Below are 21,453 nucleotides of genomic sequence, written 5' to 3' on the forward strand. Positions count from 1 at the left end.
CAAAGGAAGTGGGAAAAAATATGGACCATAAATATAGGAATCTTAATAATCTCAAAAAGTGTTGAAACTTAAAATACCAAAAACAACAACTACATTATTGGCAATACTGACTCAATTCAGTACCTGGGTGCTGTCATCATGGTTTAAATGTGGAAAGAAGGGATGTGGGCCCATGACAAAATTACCGTAATAACTGTGCTGTCAGGTTTTTTTTTCGTTTTTATTTTTGAGTCATTCTGATGGCTGGTCTATTAATTCTTTTTCTTTTCTTTTTTTGTACTCTCTGGTATTACTACTGAAATTGGATCCGGACAAGTTATAACTGATGGTCAGTGTTGCTTGTTGAGAAAACATACGGCTTTAATTATCATTACTCAGCGTGAGCACCTGGATCATCTGAATGAGTAAGAAAACCCTCATGAGAAGATGAGGAAGTGTCATATGGTCATTTTTAATCACACAGCCTCATGACACGCCAGAGTCTTCCAGACCGATTCTTTCAAATATCTTACACATTAAAACTGGTGAAATGTTATGGGAAAAGGTGCTATAGAAACTTTTATGGGAAAGGGTTGACACACGTGACCTTTGATGTCAGCAGAGCTCGTTTCACTTCTCTCTGTCTGTGCTGGCTGGTGAATGGGCAACCCTGTCATGACCCAGAGCATTGCGAGGGAACAAACAGACAGGCATTCATAAGTCTCACATTTTCTCTTTAGCGTTTGCCATTCAGTATTTTCTTCATCCTCTGTGGAAATTAATCAGCGGAAAATAAAAAAGAATTCTTCAGCCATGCTAGCTGCTTCAGTACTGTACTTATCTAATCTGTCTGTATGAAATGGATCAGTCTCCTGAAAGCACGTAAAGACTCAAGATATTTATTTGAAAGAGGTATTTATTATGCATTGGGGACACTCCATCCAGACGTACTTTAAAGGAGTAGTTCACCAAAAAATGAAACTTTTTAACAAAATATTTAGAGAAATGTCCCAGAAATGCTTTTTTATTTGTTTGTTTGTCCATAAACAACCTAAAAATTATATTGGATTGCTGTTGTTTTTAAATATTTGTATTTTCTTTTTATAAAATATCCACAGAAGACACTGACAGGTTTGGAATAGGGCTGCGCTATATGTGCAAAAAAATTGTATTATTATTATTATACTGATAATTTCCAAATCTTTATTTCAAGTTTGAAGGCAGATTTTTGCTCCAAAGTGAAAGTTGTAGAAACCAGACCGTTTATTGTGGTTTTAAACTACTCTTTATGGTCAGAACATGACAAACACTTCACATTTCTGAATTCTTGATATCTTCCCATTTATTTTTCCTTAAAATAAATATCTTTATAGAAAAAAAAAAAAAAAAATTCTCAGTATCTGCATGTTCTAATGAGTGATACCGTTTTAGAACATGAAACAAGTTTGGGTTGCCTGACTTTGATGAGGTATCTTCAGCACAGTTTGCAGTTTAAATCTCCTAGTCATTTGTGTTCTTGACTGAATTCAAGCGCACTGCGTGACCAAGACTGATCAGTGAGTAAACGCATGTGCTCTAGTAAGCTCATGCAGCGCTGCCATTTTGACTTTAAGCCGAGTGGATAAATGCTTCGTGTGGCATGATTCGCTAGTGGCTCTTTCGTTCTCCTTTTGGCGCATAAACATATTGAACACTTATCAAACTCTTATTGTTTTAAACTGATTTAACGATAATTATGGTTATCGTTTTATTTGGACAACGTTTTATTATATTATTTAAAATCCCATGCTACGTGTACTGTGTTAACCTAACTGAGACTTGTTATAGCACTTATATATCATTGCTCTTTAGCACTTATATATCATTGCTTCCACTGTCCTCATCTGTAAGTCGCTTTGGATAAAAGCGTCTGCTAAATGAATAAATGTCAGTTAAAAGCATCCTAAAGCACATTAAATTATTGATATTAAGCATAAATATTATATCTAGAAAGAAGATGTGATGTGAGAAGACACAGTGTATACAGAATGATGAGAGAGAGCCACATGCTTACCGGTGCTCCGAGTTTGTCCAAATTATCCAAGAAATATTTCACCGATTCACCCTGTGAGGACAACAGAGCAGAGATAATCAGTCAAAGTGAAGATGAAAACAGCAGAGCACAAACTATACATAATAATTGATGTATTTGGACTTATACACACCACCAAAGCATGTTATTTGATGTTCATGACATAAAGGTTATTACAGTTAAACGAACCTGGCAATTTGGGAACATGTAAAATGTGCAGACATAAGCACTCAACGTAATGAGGGCCTCATTCAACATGAGAACACATGGACGTGACTCATGAAAAACCCTCTCACAGGATGTTAGTAATTACAAGCATATTGTATTTTGAAAGCAAATGTTACTGGCATCTTTTGTTTACCCATGTAGGGGAAATTCTGTAGTGTTATTGATTATCTGCATCAGCTTATAGTGGTGACAGTACTAGTGCTGTACTACCACCTCCTGCTTCAGCCATGAATGTGTGACAGCAGGTCACCAATAAACACACAAGGGCACTAGAAAACGGACTAACAGGGATGAGGAAGAACACACCAAGGCGTGCTCTGGTTCGGAAAATGAAAATCTTGAGTAACAGGAACAAGCTGCCCAGGAAACAGCAACAGGCCTTGAGTTAATGTTCCATGACGCTCAGATGTATAACAGACCAATTAGCCTCTTGCAATTTCAACAGTCTGGCATGCTGACAGGACAGCAGGAAGGAGTTCTGTTCTGCTTCCTTCACGATGCTCATCTTTCTCAGTGCATGATGAAACTGTAGAGTAAAGCTGTGAGGGAACGGTCGAAAAAAATTTCTTCCTCACTTCCTACATAAAATACCCTTTCAAAATATTATTTGCATCTTGGAGATAACTGAGGTCTACAAGAGGTACATGTGGGTCTTTTGAGGTGGCTTTCAGAAAAAGGGGATTATGTCATAAGAACACCCCTGGTACCCCTCCCCCAGCTGAGCACGAAACCACACAGTGCTGTTCATCTTCAATGAAGGGTGTGGGAACATAGGAACAACATGGTCACTGCAAACCAGGATATCAGTCTCTGAGCAACGCTGAAAAGGAAGTCCTCTTAACTTGGCAACATCTGAAGCCAATCCTGAAGTGAACATCTGTTTTTGTGAATACAAAATCTCAATAAAAATGAAACAAAATACTAATATAATATAATAATACACAAATAATATTTTGCAGAACAGAAGTTGTTCTTTTTTTATCATCTGAATATCAAAACGCATGTTCACAGAGAGGCCATGACCCCAAGTACATTTGTATAGTGCATTTCCCACCATTTTAGTTTCACTTTAAATACATTTGTTTAGACTTGGTATTTATAATAAATGTTATTTACAATGCCACTGTTATTATATGTACTTAATTGTATACATCTTCTGTCCTTCATACTGTTAAAAGACTTGTAGTAGAGTGAGGGAAACTAAAACACATTTAAGTTGTTTATAATGTTTGTAAAAAAAAATTAGTTTTGTGATTTATACATTAAAATAACAGTGAAAATGAGGGTCAGTGAAATATCTCCTTCCCCGGGCCTCAGATTTACAGGAGTGCACAAGAGTCATTGTTTTAAATCACAGCTCAACATTCCTACATGGATCATGCAATCTTTCTCTCTACAAAGCTCTCTACACACAAAAATGACACCTACACACACTAGTTGAAATAGAAACAGAACTCTTTAACGCTTTCCTATCCTACATGCTCCTATCTATGGGGTGGGCAGAGCACAGAAATAAGTGTTTAGGACCACAGGAGAGAGCGTACTTGGGTGGATGTCCCCTATCAAAATCTCTCTTCTGGTAACTTCAATCTGCAGAGATCACGGATCCTGTGGGGAACTAAGATTAAGCCTTCAGTAAATGGAATTAAAATTAACCTCACTGACTCGCACAGACTATTAGTAAACATTGTAATGATTCACCAGACTGAATGTGACCGTTATAAACCATGCGTTGGCTTTTTAGTGCAAAACAGACTTTAAAAAGACAAACAAAAGAAGCCAGATCAGAGGTATTAAGAGCAGAACAACAGGGAATAAAGCAGTGGATTAGGATTATACAATGCCTAGAAATAAGAGGAGGGGTGAATTGAGGAGAAGCCAGAGGCGAAAGGATCTTGGCTGCAGGAAACACGTTTTGTTTTGTTGCATGTCAGATGCACCCTACAACACCCAGAGGCTGGAGGGGCAGAGTTGTGAAAGCAGGAAGCCTGATAATGTTTTGCACTCGACAAACGTGTTTTGTGGATTACAGGGCACAAAAGTGTTTTGTTGCCTTCACTCACACAGACTGCATGCAAATCATCAGAGCCTGTAGCAGAGCGAGGGAAGAGGCTGTCTACTTAATGGTAGAACCTCAACAGTAACAGACAAAATTTGCCTTTGACCAGAGCAAATGGAGAATCCTTAGATTGGACTGTCTGTGCATGACACCAGTGATGGCTGAAATAAACTGCATTATAACTTGCATAATAACAAAGGGAAATATCATGGTCATAAAGCTGCCTTGGGCTGTCTTGGTCATGTCATTTTGGCTGACAATTGCTTTGCGAATAATTATCAAGTGAAAATCAATCAATCAAGTTTTATTCAAGTCGCAGTGAATGTTTGATACACACAACATGAAGATAACCAATTTGCACTTGCAATGCATGTTAAATTGTTTAGCATCAATGTGGCACAAAGTACTACAGTATTAAAAGAAGAGAGACATAATGTGACATTCATGTTGCATGCATGATCGTGATCATGTGATGTATAAGTGCAAAAGCCTTCTCATCAATTTTAGACAGTAATGTTGGAAAACAAGTGAATCAGTCTGTATCTGAAATCTCTCATTCTCAGTAATAGCTACAAATCATAATAGTACGAGTCGGTCACTGGGTGTAAAGTGCTTTGGTGAAATCAACGTTTAAAATGGGGAAGTAATGCACTAGGAACTGAGAGCATTTAGAGAAGTCTGAAGTTGCCAAGATGTCAGGCCTTAATGAGGAATTATTTGAGAATTAACTTGGAAAAATCAAAGATTACCAAACCAAATTGATAAGATAGCTTTAAAAAAAAACAGGAATCTGTTACTTAGGTTTGATAAGCAAATTCCTCAAACATCTCACAGCAGCCAGGCCTGAACACAACAGTGATGGGGTTTACACATCCTCCTGGATACACACACACACAATCTTGACAAGCCAATGTGTGAAAACTTTCAGTTTGGATTCTAAAGTCTCTAAAAGTATTTTTTTTTTTTTGTCCACCACAAGACTTCTGTCAACTGCCAAAAAACCCATAGATCCTTTGTGGTGCAAAGTTAATTATTTGCCGTTAATCTATTCTCAAAGTTGGGTTGGGGGCTGGGTCTATGCTAGGCGAGCTATGATGACTTTCACCTTGATATTTTAGCGCGAATCTGTAGGGGGCGAGAACGAGTCTTCGAACCTGTGTGTATGCCTACTGTGAAATTACCATAGACAGTGAAAGAAATTCCTGGGGGTCGAGCGTACTGCGCAGACTCAAACTGAGCTTGAGGACGTAGATGTCACGTGAGCAACCTGTAAATCTTCTAATAGCTTTGCCAAGAGAAATCTGAATCACCCACCGAATCTTGCAGAGAAGGCGAGCATGAACAGGAGCAAATTTTGGTAAGTATTCTGATTAATTATCTCCCTTGACTTTATGCCTCCACGTCCCCCTGATAGCCTCATAGACAGTAAAAGATTGCCTGCGAGCTTCTCCTCCTGTCCTTACGGTAATTTTTCTACTGTGCGACAGAGTCGCAGGTTACGACGCAATCGTTAGCCTATTTTTTTCAAAAACTGCTTCTACGGGACCATAACGTAAGATACAAGGTAATGGAGCCTTTTATACATGTTTGTGTTTCTTTAGAAATAATGAATGGACAAATGGAGTCTTTAAACTCCTCAGATGTAAAGTTATTCGCTGTAAAAGTGACGCCAAAATGAATGGGATTCAATGGAATGCTAACAGCAGGTGAGGGTCAGCTAGCCAATGGCGGCGCCCAGGGCTGCTTCAATAAAATATGAAACCCTGCTCCCCTGGAAATTAGCACATCAAACGTGACGTGCTAACATGGATGCAGCTGAAGCCGCTGGTTTGCTTCAGGGAATTTTTTTTTAAGAAGCTTCCCAATGGAAACCTCGCCAAGAGGCACGCCTGTTTCACACAATTCGTCTGCAGTGTGTATGCAGTCCGTGTGCATTTCGTATGTGTTGCTGGAGCAGCACGGACTCATACTCATTGTGCTTTGACACAGGACGCGTTTGCAGTCCGCTACTCGGTACGTAAACAATTGCTGCACTGCTGCAGAAGCACCGCTCCAGGAACGTACTGACGGACCGCAACCGCGTGAATGCTGGAATCCATTAACATGGGTGCGTAAAAAAAAAAACGAAACGCATACGCAATGCAGACGGATTATATGTGAAACAGGCATAAGGTTGTTTGCACCTTGTGCAATGTGGAATTAGTTTACAGCTTTCTCAAGCACTTTGTGATGCATTTTGGAAACAGGAGATGAGTTTCTGGTCTAATGCACCATCCTGGCTTGAGAAACCCGTTCTCAAAGACTTAACGTTACTTTAAGTCATTATTTTATTTGGGTAGCACACATATTCTGAATGCCTTCGGCAGAATTCAAATGAGCCATTTTAATCTAGATTAATTCCAAGATTACAGTGTGATTAATCTATTTTTAAAAAATTAATCTATGCCCACCACTAATATATATAATGTGTATTACATGTATATATATATGTGTGTTTGTGTGTGTGTGTGTCTATATATATATATATATATATATATATGTTTCCGTATCTGCTATGTATTTGAATGGCAAATTATTATTTAGTACGTACTTCACTCACATTAAAAAAATCCACGTAAAATATTTTTTTTTTTTGTAAAAACACTTAATGGCACAGTTTTTTCCCCCATATTTTTGAATAACTTTTATTATGATAATGAACAGGCTGAACTGTCAAAGCAGCAAAGCTTAAATGCAATGCAAATGTACATTCACAATAAAACAAAACTTTGTGCTTTTGTAATATAAGCCTAAAGAAAAATAGGATGCCACTTTCTGCAGTCTGTTTCCTTTCGCGCAGAAAAATGAACCGAAACTCTGCATACTAGGCTACTTGATGAGTTTTTAATTCGTTTTCTTAATTTATTATTTCAAATTATACTGTGCTTTATGAATTTGCTGACTGTCATATTCATGTAATTTTCATTGCATGCTGAATGTAAAATGAGTGTTACCTTGGCTTTATTATAAAAATAAAAAAAAAAGACTTCAATTTTTTTTTTATATTAATTAAAATAAATAAATTACATTGGCTATCAGCTACCCGGCTTTCCAATCGGTCCAAAAACCCATATCGGTCAACCACTAATCAAAATACTATCTATTTTGATGCCAAATTTTCAAATAAGAGTGGAAGTGACAAATATCGGTATCGGCACTAAAAAAATCCTATCATGCATCGTGCACATTTTCTGTTCAAAAACTGTTACAATCCCACTGCCTGTCTAATATTCGGTTTCACTCAAAAAAGCATCACATTTACAGAATGATTTAAAATTAAAGAAATTATTTAAAAGTATTTAAAGAAATGATTAACGACTTCAAGTCATCTTTAAAGAGAAATACAGTTGGTAAACTCACCAGCTGAAACTCCCTGCGCCGGTCATATGCGTTCTGTATGCCCGTGTCAGCCCAGAGGGCACGGATTGATGGCAGGTACTGCAGGAACACTTTGGTCTCCATCATCCCTTGCGACACCATGGCTGAGCGTGTGTCAAAAGCCATCATGACGTTTCCATGTGACTGGTTTGAAGGGTCTCCCCATGGGATATGCAGCTTTTCTCGGGCATCCACAAGCACTCGAACACCTGTGATGGCAGCAATAGAAGGAATATAATGTTAACATTTATGTATGATGTTGTGTACACAATTTCAATAGGACACTTTTTTAGTGTAACAAAGCAAGCAACATTAAACCCGTTTTTTTTTTTTCAACACATGGTAAATTAGGATGCAAATTAATAACACACAACTGACATTATCACAATTTTATCATTTATCTATCGTAATAATTGACAAGTGGTCTTTATGAAAGTAAGCATTAAAAGTGTGCAGTGACATGCTAGTAAGGCTTGTAGTTTTGCTTGGTTTAACATTTCCAGTGTACACACGTGTATTGTGTAAATACTAGAGGAACGCAATCTGATTCAGCATTACTAATGACTTAGGGCTGCAGAAATCTACATAAAGTATCACAGATTTCCTCAAAATTCAAACACATTAGTTTTGTTTTAATAGTATTTACTTTAAGTATTGTTGCCAGATTATCATTACTTTTACAAAAGCTATTTTTCCTTTTGCATTTCTCTACTCTAGAAACATTCCTGTAGTTCAATTTAATAATTTGTTAGAGTGAGTGATCAGATCACCAGTCTAGTCTAGTGTATTGTTTATTATGCAAGAATTTTAACATAAAAACGGGCAATTCAGGGCTAGTGAGACTTTTCATCAAAGATATCAAGACAAATAAACAACATACATTGCAGAGCAAAAAAAATCAATGACATTATTTATTTCACATTTTATAATTTACACTTAATAACAATAACATCCACTTCTGTGATGCAGTACAGCAACAACATAAAAATCCTGGCTATAACATTTTACCAATACACTGGCAAGTCTCGAGCATCAAGCACGAGACATGTGGCTGCCTGCAACTTCCTACACCACTCTTGGGCGAGGGTTTGAGTATCAGTGGTGAAAACAGTGGTGATGTTGGTCTCTAGATTTGTATACTCCAATTATCGGCATAGTAGAGTCCCATTGTGAGCTGGTTTTTACAATTGGCTTTCTCTTTCAAAACCTGGCGTTCCAAGCAGTCACACTAGAAATAACCTGCTAAACCAGTTTCCACTTACAGCTCTGTCTCACAATGACAGACAACTGTCTTTCGTTCAGTTTGGTGGGAAGTTTTTGGTAACCAGGAATAGAGAATAAAATAGACTAATGAATGGAGTTACTTTGCAGTCATCTTCCATTCTGCATAAATAAAAAAAAAAACTGGCGTATTTCATCCCAGATTTAAATGAACTTCTGGACCTCAAATCCTGACACAGGATAAGTCCTTACTTGTTCTCGCCACACATTCTGGCATGAGGTGAGGGCAGGTAAAGGGTATTTAACTGAAAGAGCCCTTTAAGAGGTCTGCAATGTCCAAGCAGAAGCCCATTACTGCAGCACAAGACTGCATGTAAATAGAGCTGTCTCTATTATATACACGTCCTGAAGCATAATCAATAACAGCAGTCCATCAATGCACATTAGCAAAAGCAAACAGCCATTCTGCCTAAAATACTCATGCACTACATACAGTGCAGTTTCTACCCTGTCCCTACCTACAAAGTCAGAGCAAGTTGGCCTTAACAATTTCACCCCTAAATTTAAACACACAGCTTCCCATGGCATGCCAAGGCCAAACAATGAGCCAATGACTATATATTACATATATTATTGTGTACATAAGCATAAACATAAAAACAAAAGTATGTATGGGTAGGTGACGTATAATGTGCATATTTTTAAATAAATAAATATTTTAAGTTCAAATGTGAAAAAGTGTCCTGTGACTTGTCTCTACAACTCCTACAAAGTTATCTAACACTTAATCACTTCATTAGTTTGTTTATTTTTAAATGGTTTTACAGTGTGACAATCGTTTTTAAAATAATTCACATTTAGCCTCTTGGGAGCTAAAAAAACGCTGCAAAAATAGTTTTAGAAAACTAGTATAGTATGTAACATCACAGAACATGTCAATTCACATTAACAACCCATACAAAATAAGAGGCATCAGACAGAAAAACGTTCAGGGCAACAGAGATGAACACTACAATGTGCAGGAAACTGAAAATGCAGAGGTGCTCAGAAGCGTAACCCCTTTGACACATCCCACATCTGTCGTGAAGCAGTGCGCCCATGTGACTGTGGCTCCGAGGGTGTCCTCACAACATACATGCACATGCACTTGCACCTTAAAGTTGACTATGTCTAACAAAACATGTTTTTAAATCTTTACCATAACTGCATATGTTTATTGCACATTCGGCAGATGAGAACTGATATCAGTGAGCTTAATATTTCACATAAAATTTTATAAACAACAGTAAAAAAACAACAAATGCATGATGGGCTAAACCATTTAGGATGAAAAAAACAGAATCATGCCTGAAATAGAAAAGATAAACAAAGTGCTACAGCTTGGAAGAAAAACCACAGAATGCAGGATTTCATCCATACTCTCCAACAAACTCATAAGATAAACTACACTGACACACAGCTGGTGTTTCAGTCTGGTTATACAATGTGAATGCTCAGAACTGTTATTCTGTTCTCAACTTCATAAAAAAGTCTTGTAAGATCTTCCTGTCCGATTCAGGCTCTATTATATTGCATTATAAGTAGTTCACTTATGACCTCTTTTTTTTCTTTTATAAAAGAGTCTGATCTGTACAAACCTGAGTAAATGCATTCAATCAGGTTTAAAAAAAAATAGCCTATATATATTTATGTGTATTGTTTATGCATTTATTCAGTAAGCTTGCATTTAATTGATCAAATCTGAAAGAATTATCATGGTTTCCACAAAAATATAAAGACTTTCAATACATTATTTATAATATTTCAGTATATTAAAATGATTTCTGAAGGATCATGTGGCATTGAAGACCAGAGCAATCCTTCCTTCATTTTAAAACATGCTTCTAATTGTTAAAAGTGCTTTTTCTGTGACTTCAGACATTATATGGATAAATGAACGTGTTTTCTAGAATGCCTTTAGATTAGATCCAAGCAGCCATTTGACGGTAAATGCTTCCTGTTGAAGTTACGCTTGAGAATGATATGATGTTAGCGATGCTACAGACGAATCTCCACGAGATCACAGATGAACCATTTGTCATTGTGGTGCCTCTGCAAATGATGACCTTCGCGACACATTAATCTATCAAAGGAAATCATAAATCTTTTCACAGCAATGGGTGCTGGAAATCCCCAAATGAGGAAGCCCAAACGGGGAGCCCTGTATAATATAAGGTTGGTACTGAATACTGATCACTCATTACATCCCCTTTTGAAAGACAAAGAGGCTGACAACCGACATGAACTGCTAAGAGAAAAATAGCCGCACTTGCCTTAAACTCTAAATTGACTTTTTTCTTTTCTCTCATGTTGTTTTGTTTGGCTATGTGAAAACCCACCGAAACAGATTTTCCCCAAGGCGATTAATAAAAGGTGCTATTACTACGACCTCACATCTGACAAGTTTAGCTCTGAAACTAGAAAAGCTATGTCAGAAACATTAAAGCTGGTTTGTTTCCACAACAGGTGCTCATGAGTGTTTAGTGCCACTGTTAACCCATGTTTTCATCATGTGCTCATCTGGGAGCTCTGGACTCCACCCATTGCACAGATGCCCAAACACGTGGATTCCGACGAGTCCTTTACTACACACATATACATATATATATATATATATATATATATATATATATATGAAAATCACTTTTAAAATGAAAAAATGCCATAATGAAGGCAACAAATGCGGGTTTTTATGCTTTGAACATGAGTTGAGTGGTGTGCCCTCGGTAGACACCAGTCTCTTTGTTATTTATGAGACGGGCTCAGCATACCAACAAACAAGAGAGAGCCGATTTACAATTTAAGCCAGGCTTTTCATACCGTGTTTGGTTTATTTTACATAATTCAGTTTCGGTTATGGCATTAACTCGGAGAGATTTAACAGCTGTTGAAACAACACCGAGAATCTGGTTAAAAAGCCCAAATTAAAAGGTAGTTATTAGTATAAAATGTCACAAACGAACACTTATGCTAGTTTTAAAGCAGCAGTTTGAGTTCAAATTAATCGTGGGTGTCGTGCTCTTCATGAAGCTGTTAAAATATGAGTTTCATTTCGGATGAAATTCAAACCAGAGTCGTGTCTTAGGTAACTTAGACCTCTGAAATCACGAGTAAGATTGAACTCACATTTTTTTTAACGCGAGGGCAAGCCAGGAAACGATTTAGACAGAAACGAGGTCATTGTTCAAGCCCGCAACGGTGAAAAGTTGAGAGAATAACATGGGCGTTTCTCCTGGGCAGGTTACAGCGCAACTTCAGCTAACGCTAGCTGAGCCTCATTTTGCTAGCCTCTCTCATCTCTCCCAAGCCCGCTAAAAGTCAAGTTTAGACCCCAAAACGCACTTTGTACAAGTGTTTGGATGAGAGACGCGCCTCATACCTTTCATAACATTACTGTAAATAGTGCCTCTGAACTCTTCTTTGGCCTGCTGGTCGAAGTCCTGGCCATGTATGATGCGCATCTGCTTGAGGAAAGTGGACTTGCCGCTCTCGCCGGCGCCGAGCAGAAGGATCTTGACTAACCGTTTCACATAGGTTTTGTCCTTCATAAGACCTCGGTCTATTTCTTTAGATTTCCTTAGTTGTTCCGCCTCGTTGCTGTTGAGAAGACAGTTCGGAAAACACACGGATAGAAAGGACCGGGACGGCAGGAAATCCGCCATCTTTTGTCTTCAACTTCATCGATACAGTAGGGAGTGAAGCTGCGCGCGCGCAATAGCTCTGCCCCGCTGATCAACGCTTTGGGCGGGTTCGAACTTCGAAATGTAACGTTACCGAAGAAAAAAAAAAAAAAAAAAACACTTTAACCGATTACATTCAGAAAAAATCTTCTTTTTGTCGGAACAGTTTATTTGACCTTAAATTATATATATATATATATATATATATATATATAAAATATGAAGCTCACACTTGAGGAGTAAAAACACATATATTTTATGTAAAGGCCCAAAGTGAGCAAAAATAGACAATTTGGTGAAGCTGTTGTTGCCAAAAACAGATACATTTCTGATAGCTTGTAATATAATATCCCAATAATATGTCTTTGTAAAATTATATTGAAATGCCAAGCTTTATGACTGTGTCACACACACATATATATATATATATATATATATAGTATCAGAAAGAACATGACCTGAAGGTGAAGCACTTGAGGGCAATCAGCATAGACAATTGTGTCCAACAGGTTTTTCAGCAGAGTTTTGATCATGTTGTTAAAAAAACCTCTTTATTCTATGTATATTCTGTCTACTTGTTTTCTTTTATTTACTATAAAACAACTGACCCTCTAACACTCGTGTTCTCTATTCTTTTCTTTTTTTATTTATAACAAAAATAATAATAACTTGACCCTCTAATACTTGCTCTTGCCTATTGATTCTATCTATTTTTATTCATTTTATTTATTATTAAAGAAAAATGTGTGCTGCGTTAGACCAGTGGTTCTCAGTTCCAGTCCTGGGAAGCCACAACTCGGCACATTTTGTTTATCTTTTATCTGATGCCCTCGATTCAGTTCATGGATCTCCCTGGAGAGCTGATGATCTGAAGCAAGAATCAAGGAAAACATACAGAGCAGTGGGTCTAATTGAGCTAATCCAACCTTCTCCTAAACCCAATCCTAATCTTAAACCTACCCTCACTCCTGCGCCTAAAGTCACATAAATCGGTGGTCACAGAATTCGGCGTAAGAACCAGTTCGTTAGGCTATCCAAGACTTATATTGATGCTCTTTTGTTGGTTTGATTGCTTTGGATAAAAGCACCTCCTAAATGATTAAATGTAAATGTAATTTAGAGATCTTAGTGATTAATTTATCAAATATGATACAGAAGCACTTTTGAGAAATATCATAAAATGATTTACAATCACATGAGATGATAATTAGACACACCAGTCTTCTAAAATTAGCTATATTATACTTTACTTGGAGCAGGTTACATGTTCATGGGGACTGCTTGTTGACATCCCAATATTAAGGCACCTTTACAAGGCATCTGCCTACTGTTTCTGAAAGATAACATTCAGTGGATCAGACTTGCCCAGCTGACGGTTTTCTTACAGGCCTTTAATCAGGCTGTAACTGAAACGGCAATTTCTGTTGATGGAAAAACAGCGCAGATAAAATGAAATGAAGTGTAGTTCCCAAAGGGACACAATGGCGAGAGACAGTGTTGGTCTCTCTGCTGCCGCCTGTCGGTGTGTCTGAGCAGTGATTGGAGGAATAGAGCTGCGCTGTGATTGGTCCGCCTTCACTCTCTTAGGTTTGCTGCTCCAAGAGCGTGTGCGTGACGTGCAGCAGGGACCTGTCCTGCATTGTCCACCACTCTTTCAGAAAACCTCTAATTATTTTCTCAAAACAAGACTTGTTTTCTGCTCTTAAAATCATTTATTTTGACGGTCTACAAAATGACTATAAGATCGAACCGAGACCATGGACAACGTTATCGGCCACGAATGTCCTGCCTTAAAAAGGTAAGTTCATTCTTAAGGCAAAGTAGTTATTTTTGAACATTGTTGAAAAAGAAACTCCCTATTAAGGATCTTATACATTTTATAATTAGCTATTTGGTTCGATGTTCATTATGTTGAAAACAGGCTATATTAACTGCTTAGTGTAATGTTTCATAAATTTGAGTGACTTTCCAACATATTCTTTTTTTTATTATTATATATATATTTAAATGTATAATCTTTTTTTAATCATTAATACTATAATATGTGATTCGCACAATGTCGTGATTTAAATAGAAACCAAAATCATTTTTTATCTCAGCCTTTGCATAGAATATCGAAATCTGTATTTTTTATTTTATGTTATATTACTTTGGTGCTGTTTCTGGAGTTTATTATTAGTTTCTTGAAGAGATCTTGGAGTCATTGTAAAGATTCGGTCTAAAAGAGCTTTCTGATTAAAAGCCAATTAGCCTGGCCTCATGCCACATCTGACAGCTTGCCTTCATGTCTTACTCTAATTTCAAAGGTCATGCATGTTGCCATAGCACACAAGTGTCAAACTCATTTTAGGTCTGGACTAATTGGTAACTGTAACAACTATGCATTTTATTTGTTAAACCTTGTTGTAGCCATGCAGAGCCTAGGTACAATACATGCTTTGTCCAGAACCAACTATGCTGCTTTAATAACCAATACTAGAGTAATCCATATACATATGGAACTTGTCATTAGAGGACATTAACCAAAGAGCAAAATGAACAAATAAACCTTGCCTTGTTGATCCTAAATGTAGCTGAATGGGGAATGCTGTTCCTACATTGAACATCTATAGTTGTGGGGACTGATACTGTCCTTTACTGAGCATTCCGTTTTATATATTACCTTTTTAATATTTTACCTATTAAACAACTTTCCTGAATTTCTCAGTTGGAGGCCACAGTGGTTCAGATGCAGGTCCCTTCGACTGGAGTGAAGGGAACAGATCAGAAGCTAAACGTTACAGTCATTCCCCATGTCATTACTGGTGAGTTTATAATTTGGTGAGGATCTTACAGAATCCTAACACTGTTCACAGATCACCATGCATTTTATTCTGTACGTTCCCTTTTGTTCTATGTACAGAAACAAGTATTGTGCTGCTAGATCGTAATCTGACGGCGCCGGCTATATACAGCAGCCTTCAATTGGATGAGATCTTTGGTACTTTAGGTTCCAAAGTTGCTCTTTAATCTTTGCAAGGGTTGTTGACAAATCTAGCGAGCCAGGAAATTTAACTTGGTCTTACATTTAACTGGTTCTTATAGTAATGGGCTTGAGATTTGTAAAGCACATGTGCAAAATTCTTGAAAATTCCTGTAAATACTTTCTAAAGAATTTACTACAATTTAATATTTAAACATACACTGAGGTCCTTCATATTAAATTTTATGTCTGTTTTCCTGACAGGTCAGGATATTGTTGCATGGATCACCAAAAATATGAACATCGACAATGATGGTAATTTTGAAAGTATACAGTTTTGAACAAATAATGGTCTGGAATAAATATCTTTAAATATGTCTGAATACATTACCTGCACAAAAATGTCCTTGAATGATTTTTGACAGAGGCTCAAGCATTTGGCACAATGCTTGTGGCATTCGGGTATATCTACCCTCTGCAGGACCACAAAAAGCTTGTCCTCAGACCAGATGGCAGTGTGTACCGCTTTCAGGTAAATGTGTCAGGAGACCTTGTATCTTTAAAAATGTTTTAATAGAGATGCATAGTAAACTGGTCACTTTTCCCCACTGTCTAGACCCCCTATTTTTGGCCTGTGCAGAAATGGAAGGCTGAGGACACTGATTATGGTTTGTAATCTTCCATTTATTAACAAAATCTGAGTTGCTGGCCAGAGGCCTTTCAGTTACCCATTTAAAGAGACATGTTTGTACGTCACCATCCCCTAATAAAAGTGTTTTCTGCCACTAAAGCAATCTATCTGGCAAAGAGAAACATTCGAAAAAAGGGAGTGCTTAATGCTTATGAGCAGGTATGTAAAGATATTCATTTGATTACTCATTTTTTATTATTTATAATAATTTTAAAATTGATCATTTTAAAAACGTCTTCCAAATTGTGAAGTATATCGTAATGGATAATCAAAAAAGAAAGAAAAAATCTTTGGGACTTGGTTCTATCCATCGTTTGGTTAATTGGATGAAGGCAGTTCTGAATGTAAGCTTGACTGTAAGAAAGTGGTGGGATTTAAGCAGGTGAAATGATGGAGATGTCTACGTCACTAGAGAGAAGTCTGTCATTTCACTGTAAGATCGCGATAGGACATTTTGATTAAAAATGACAGGCTCAAATTTTTTTATAAAACAAATACACATATTAATAGACAAATCCTTAAAAATAAGATCAATCATTCACTTTCATGCCGATGTTAATACTGCAACATTAATGTGTATTTTAACAGGAGGAATACAGCAGGCTTCACAAATGGATGAACCACAAATGGGATTTTATTGTGATGCAAGCGAAAGAGCAGTACCAGTGAGTTTCACTACTCTCCTGCTTTCTTTAAAAACATACATGGTTCATTTTTCTGGTCTCTGTCAGCTATATTTGTGTCATGTGGTTTGGCCTTTTTCTTCCCTTTCTGTAATTCTTCATCTTCAATACTTTCTGTTATTGGTACTTCCTTCATGTTATTGTGTTCTGTCTTTCAAGTGCTGGGAAGGCGCGTCAGAAGGCAGACAGGGTTGTGTTTGACTGTCAGGAAAGAGCCTACTGGATTGTCCACAGGCCTCCAGTAAGTGCTTGGCAGAAGCTGCTAGTGTACAGTTGCTTTGAAGACACTATAAGGAGGGTACATTTTCTTTTCTGTCTATAGCCTCAAACTCACAGCGCTATGGATTACGGCCTGGATCGTCATATTGACCCTAATGCGGAGGAGGTAACTGGTAAGTTTACGTGTGACCCCTTAAATATCTTTTAAGCTAATGTCACCACACTCACTCTTCTAGAGTATCACTCAAGATTGATGTCATTGCTGATTCTATTCCGAAGGATCAGTGCTAACAATCATTAAGGCTATTATGGAGTTGAAGGGATGGTTCACCCAGATTCTGTCATCATTTACATCATATATGTTGTTGTTGTGTATGTTACTGTAGGAGGGAGTTGAGGTTTCATAGGCAATACTGCTGGATGTAGAGGCTCTAACTCTAGAGCTGATTAGCAGGGTGTCTGTCTCAGTCCTGGGATGGCCATGTAGATTCTCTCACAATCTGCTTTGTGATATAAGAGGATTCTTGACCTGCTGATCCTCTGAGGAGTTTCCCTCCAACCCACCCACGCTTTCCCCTCAAAGAGCCTTTTAGAAAGCCTATCATTGGGTCGCTATTGCATTACTGCTTTACTGCTTACATCTGTGATTATTTTTTTTTTGAGTCCTTTAAACCCAGTTTGAAATATTAAAACACCCAAACAAAGGGTCTGTTTGAATGTGAATAGATGATGATGATATGATATTATATTACTCTTTGACACGTGATGTTTCACTCAAAAAGGAAAATTCTGTCATCATTTTCTCACCATCATGTCGTTTAAAACCTGAATGACTTTCTTTCAAAATATAATTTGGAGAATGACTGAAGTGGGGCTCAAAAAATGCTCAGACAGCTCTCTAAATATATTATTTCATGTTACACAGAATAAAGAAAGTCATAAAGGACAATATGAGGGTAAGTAAATGATGGACAGGTTTTTTTTGTATATTTGGGTGAATTATCCCTTTAAATCTTTAAATGCATGAATTCATAGCATAAGTTACACTATCCGTCAGAAGCTTGGGGTTAATAATATTTTTACTTTTAAAATAAATACTTTGTGAAAAAAAGTAATAGAAGAGACGTGTATAATGTTACAAAATATTTTCATTTCCACAAAAATATTAAGCAGCAAACGGTTTTTCAACTGTATGATGAAAATAAGAAATGGTTTTTGAGCAGTAAATCATCATATTAGAATGATTTCTGAAGGATCATGGGACAGGACTGGAGTGCTTGGCCCCTAATTAGAGTATTTACTGTATTTGTGATCATATATATGCAGCATTGGTGAGCATGAAAAACATTTGTTAAAAATCTTACCAACCCCAAACTTCTGAACATGATAATATTATGTAAATTGACAATATGCGGTGTATATAACTTGGACTGCTTTGACTTTACTGTGACTCTACTGGTGTGACGATCTCTTTTGTCTCTCTTTTCTTTCCACACAGATTTTTTACTTCTAATATGTCTTCGGTTATCAAGATGATTCCCACACACGCACACACACACACGCACAAGAGCACAAACTACTAATTTCAGCTTTGAATATCATGCCGACACTCAGAAAAAAAGCAAGTTTATATGTATAGTGTGCAACAGTACTTCCCTGCTTCTGTACCCTGAGCATTATTTCAGACCATTTTGTATTAAAATGACTGTCCCAATTTGCTTTACCTCATGCTAGTTTGTGTTTGGCAGTATATGTAGATATCACACTCAGATATCACCTGTACTTGGCAGGATAGCGTGTAGCAAGTGTGTCTTGTGGTGTCTTATCAGAAGCATTTTCTGTAACGTAACAGGATGTTGTTTCTCCATTTTCTTCAGAAAAAAACCTATGATTACTACAGAAGAATTGTAAGTGATAGCGCTTCTTTACACAAATTTAGAGAACTGGTTGTTTTGTCATTTACTGATATTGACTAGTTGGTTCTAATTGTATATTTTAGATCATCTACACACAACAGGCCGTCATGAGGTCAAGGGTCAAGTCTTCAGTGTCTCTTGGAGCGTGAGTCAAAATTAGCTTACTAAAACTGTACAGTTGGAGTTAATGATTTTAGATGGCATCTACACTGAAAAAAATAGCGTAGAAACAATTTTCACTCAGAAATCGGTAGTAACTTTCACAAACAATCACAGCACAGGTAACACGGCAAGTAACACCTTGAATTAGACGTGGAAGTTTGAAGTAGAACAACTGAAATATGTTCTTGTAAAACATACCCCAATAATCTTGGAAAACTTGTAAATATGATTTTTCCAGTGTATAAGTGCTTCATGGGCTTTTTTTCTTTGCATTCAGCCTGGCCAAGTATATAACAACATTTAAGAACCACGACCCATTCCTCGTTCCCTGCCTCCCCAGCAATCCCTGGCAAACCGATGACGACTCTTACTGGGAGTTGAATGCGCCAGAGTAAGATTCCCTGAGAGCTCTCTAAATTTATAGTAGTGAATATGAACTAGATTTGAAATCACTTTTGGTGTTTTGTCCACAGTGTTGAAATTCCCACAAAGATGAGAGTGGAGCGCTGGTCCTTTAGCTTCTACGAGTTGCTTAATGACTCACGGGGCCGTGCAGACTTCAAGATTTTCCTAAAGAAAGAATTCAGCGGTTTGAGATTTATTTCATTCAAGTTTTGACAGTTTGTTAGTATAAAGTGAAAAACAACTGCTCACACACACACATACACAAAAAAGAGAATCTGTCATCATTTACTTACCCAGATGGCTTTCTTTCTTCTATGGTACACAAAAGGAAAACCTAAAAGTAAATGAAAATGTTTTTTATTTTCACTGCAGGTGAGAATCTAGCTTTCTGGGAAGCTGCTGAGGAGCTGAAATGGGGCACGGCAGCTTCTATGTCAGAGAAAGCAGAGCAAATTTTCAAGTGAGATGCACATCATTTTTTCATGTCATAGTTTTACATGTATTTTACATGTCAGGCTTCCATTTCTCACTTTTTTTCTTTTGTAGAACCTTTTTGGCCCCAGGAGCACCACGCTGGATCAACATTGATGGCAGGACAATGGGTCTTACAGTAAAGGGACTGGAACATCCTCACCGATACGTACTAGATGCTGCCCAAACTCACATCTTCATGCTGATGAAAAAGGTATGATCCTTGTCTGATCAACTGCAGTCTGTATGCTTAGTAATTAGAACTTTGCCATGCATTTAAACATTTTTGTGGTTAATGATGACACCAGATATTTATAATTTCTCTAAACTCTATATTTCTTATTTAGGATACCTTTTATCGCTACCTGAAATCACCAGTTTACAAGGAAATGCAGAAAAAGGCCATTTCACCAGCACCACACAATTTCACGTAAGTCAGTTTTTTTCTATATGCATTTGTACCCTATAAAAGTGTTTTTCTCAAGTTGGAAATATAACCAAGATTGGAGTTTGTATATTAGAGTATGCTTTACACAAAAATACTGTTCCAGTTGTATTGCTTCAGCATTTCTTGTTTAATGCATTGGGTTACTTGCCATTTCTTTGTAATTGTTTGGGAAATGTATTAATTTTAAAATGAAAATTGTTTATGCACCAAATGGTTTCTCAGTGTACTTGTACATTTTGTGGATATTGATACTGAGCCTTATTTGCAATTTCTACACAAGCGATTTAAGAAATAAAACGTGTCACCAAACCAACAGTATTTTGCTATAAAAAGGCTTGTCCCCCTCCCCTCTCAGTGAGGCCCAGCTGCAGCAGAACATGAGGAACCGCAGGCCGAGCATCGACCCCATCATCACCTGGCAGAAGGAGCAGGAAGAGAAAGCAAAGGCAGAAGCCGCAGCTGGACCCATAGACATTAAAAAACTGATGGCCAGCAAACTAGATCGCAAATAGAAAGTCAGAGACAGAGATGCATGCTGAAAATGCTTTACCTAACAAGCCATGTACATACGACTGCCGAACAGTTAGTTCCTATAATTTGTATTGCTACATCCAAATGATATATATTTTTGTAGTTTGCTAAATACTGCATTTTCAGATCACACTCATTTCCATGCAGTGATTACCTTAAATCTGTTTATCTGAATAGCAGTTTCTCATTATAGTGTGAAGATGTTTTGTATGTGTGCTGTAGTCATGGTGAATACCTGTATGTCTTTAAGTGTAAAACAATAAAGACAGCA

The 21,453-nt window shown here is 37.3% G+C and overlaps 2 protein-coding genes across 2 annotated transcripts in view; one reads left to right on the plus strand and one right to left on the minus strand.

Annotated features, from left to right (window-relative positions):
• LOC132149285 (guanine nucleotide-binding protein subunit alpha-13-like) overlaps positions 1–12,738 on the minus strand; it is a 19,817-nt gene extending 7,079 nt beyond the window's left edge. Inside the window, exons 1-3 of the mRNA XM_059558403.1 lie at positions 12,394–12,738; positions 7,737–7,963; positions 2,033–2,083 (exon numbers count right to left, since the gene is read on the minus strand). Of these exons, the coding sequence (XP_059414386.1) occupies positions 2,033–2,083; positions 7,737–7,963; positions 12,394–12,676 (561 nt within the window). The 5' untranslated portion in view covers positions 12,677–12,738. The remainder of the gene's footprint in view (positions 1–2,032; positions 2,084–7,736; positions 7,964–12,393) is intronic.
• Positions 12,739–14,280: 1,542 nt separating this feature from the next.
• On the plus strand, positions 14,281–21,244 carry rgs9a (regulator of G protein signaling 9a). Its single transcript, XM_059558402.1, has 17 exons — positions 14,281–14,492; positions 15,402–15,498; positions 15,921–15,971; positions 16,082–16,188; positions 16,273–16,324; positions 16,448–16,506; positions 16,936–17,012; positions 17,190–17,271; positions 17,353–17,415; positions 19,127–19,156; positions 19,249–19,310; positions 19,605–19,718; positions 19,801–19,916; positions 20,105–20,192; positions 20,279–20,417; positions 20,551–20,633; positions 21,007–21,244. The coding sequence occupies exons 1-17, from the start codon at positions 14,427–14,429 to the stop codon at positions 21,161–21,163; spliced, it is 1,443 nt and encodes a 480-aa protein (XP_059414385.1). The 5' UTR covers positions 14,281–14,426; the 3' UTR covers positions 21,164–21,244.
• Positions 21,245–21,453: the final 209 nt, after the last annotated feature.

Source organism: Carassius carassius, chromosome 9 (genome assembly GCF_963082965.1).
Source record: "Carassius carassius chromosome 9, fCarCar2.1, whole genome shotgun sequence".
NCBI classification, from domain to species: domain Eukaryota; kingdom Metazoa; phylum Chordata; class Actinopteri; order Cypriniformes; family Cyprinidae; genus Carassius; species Carassius carassius.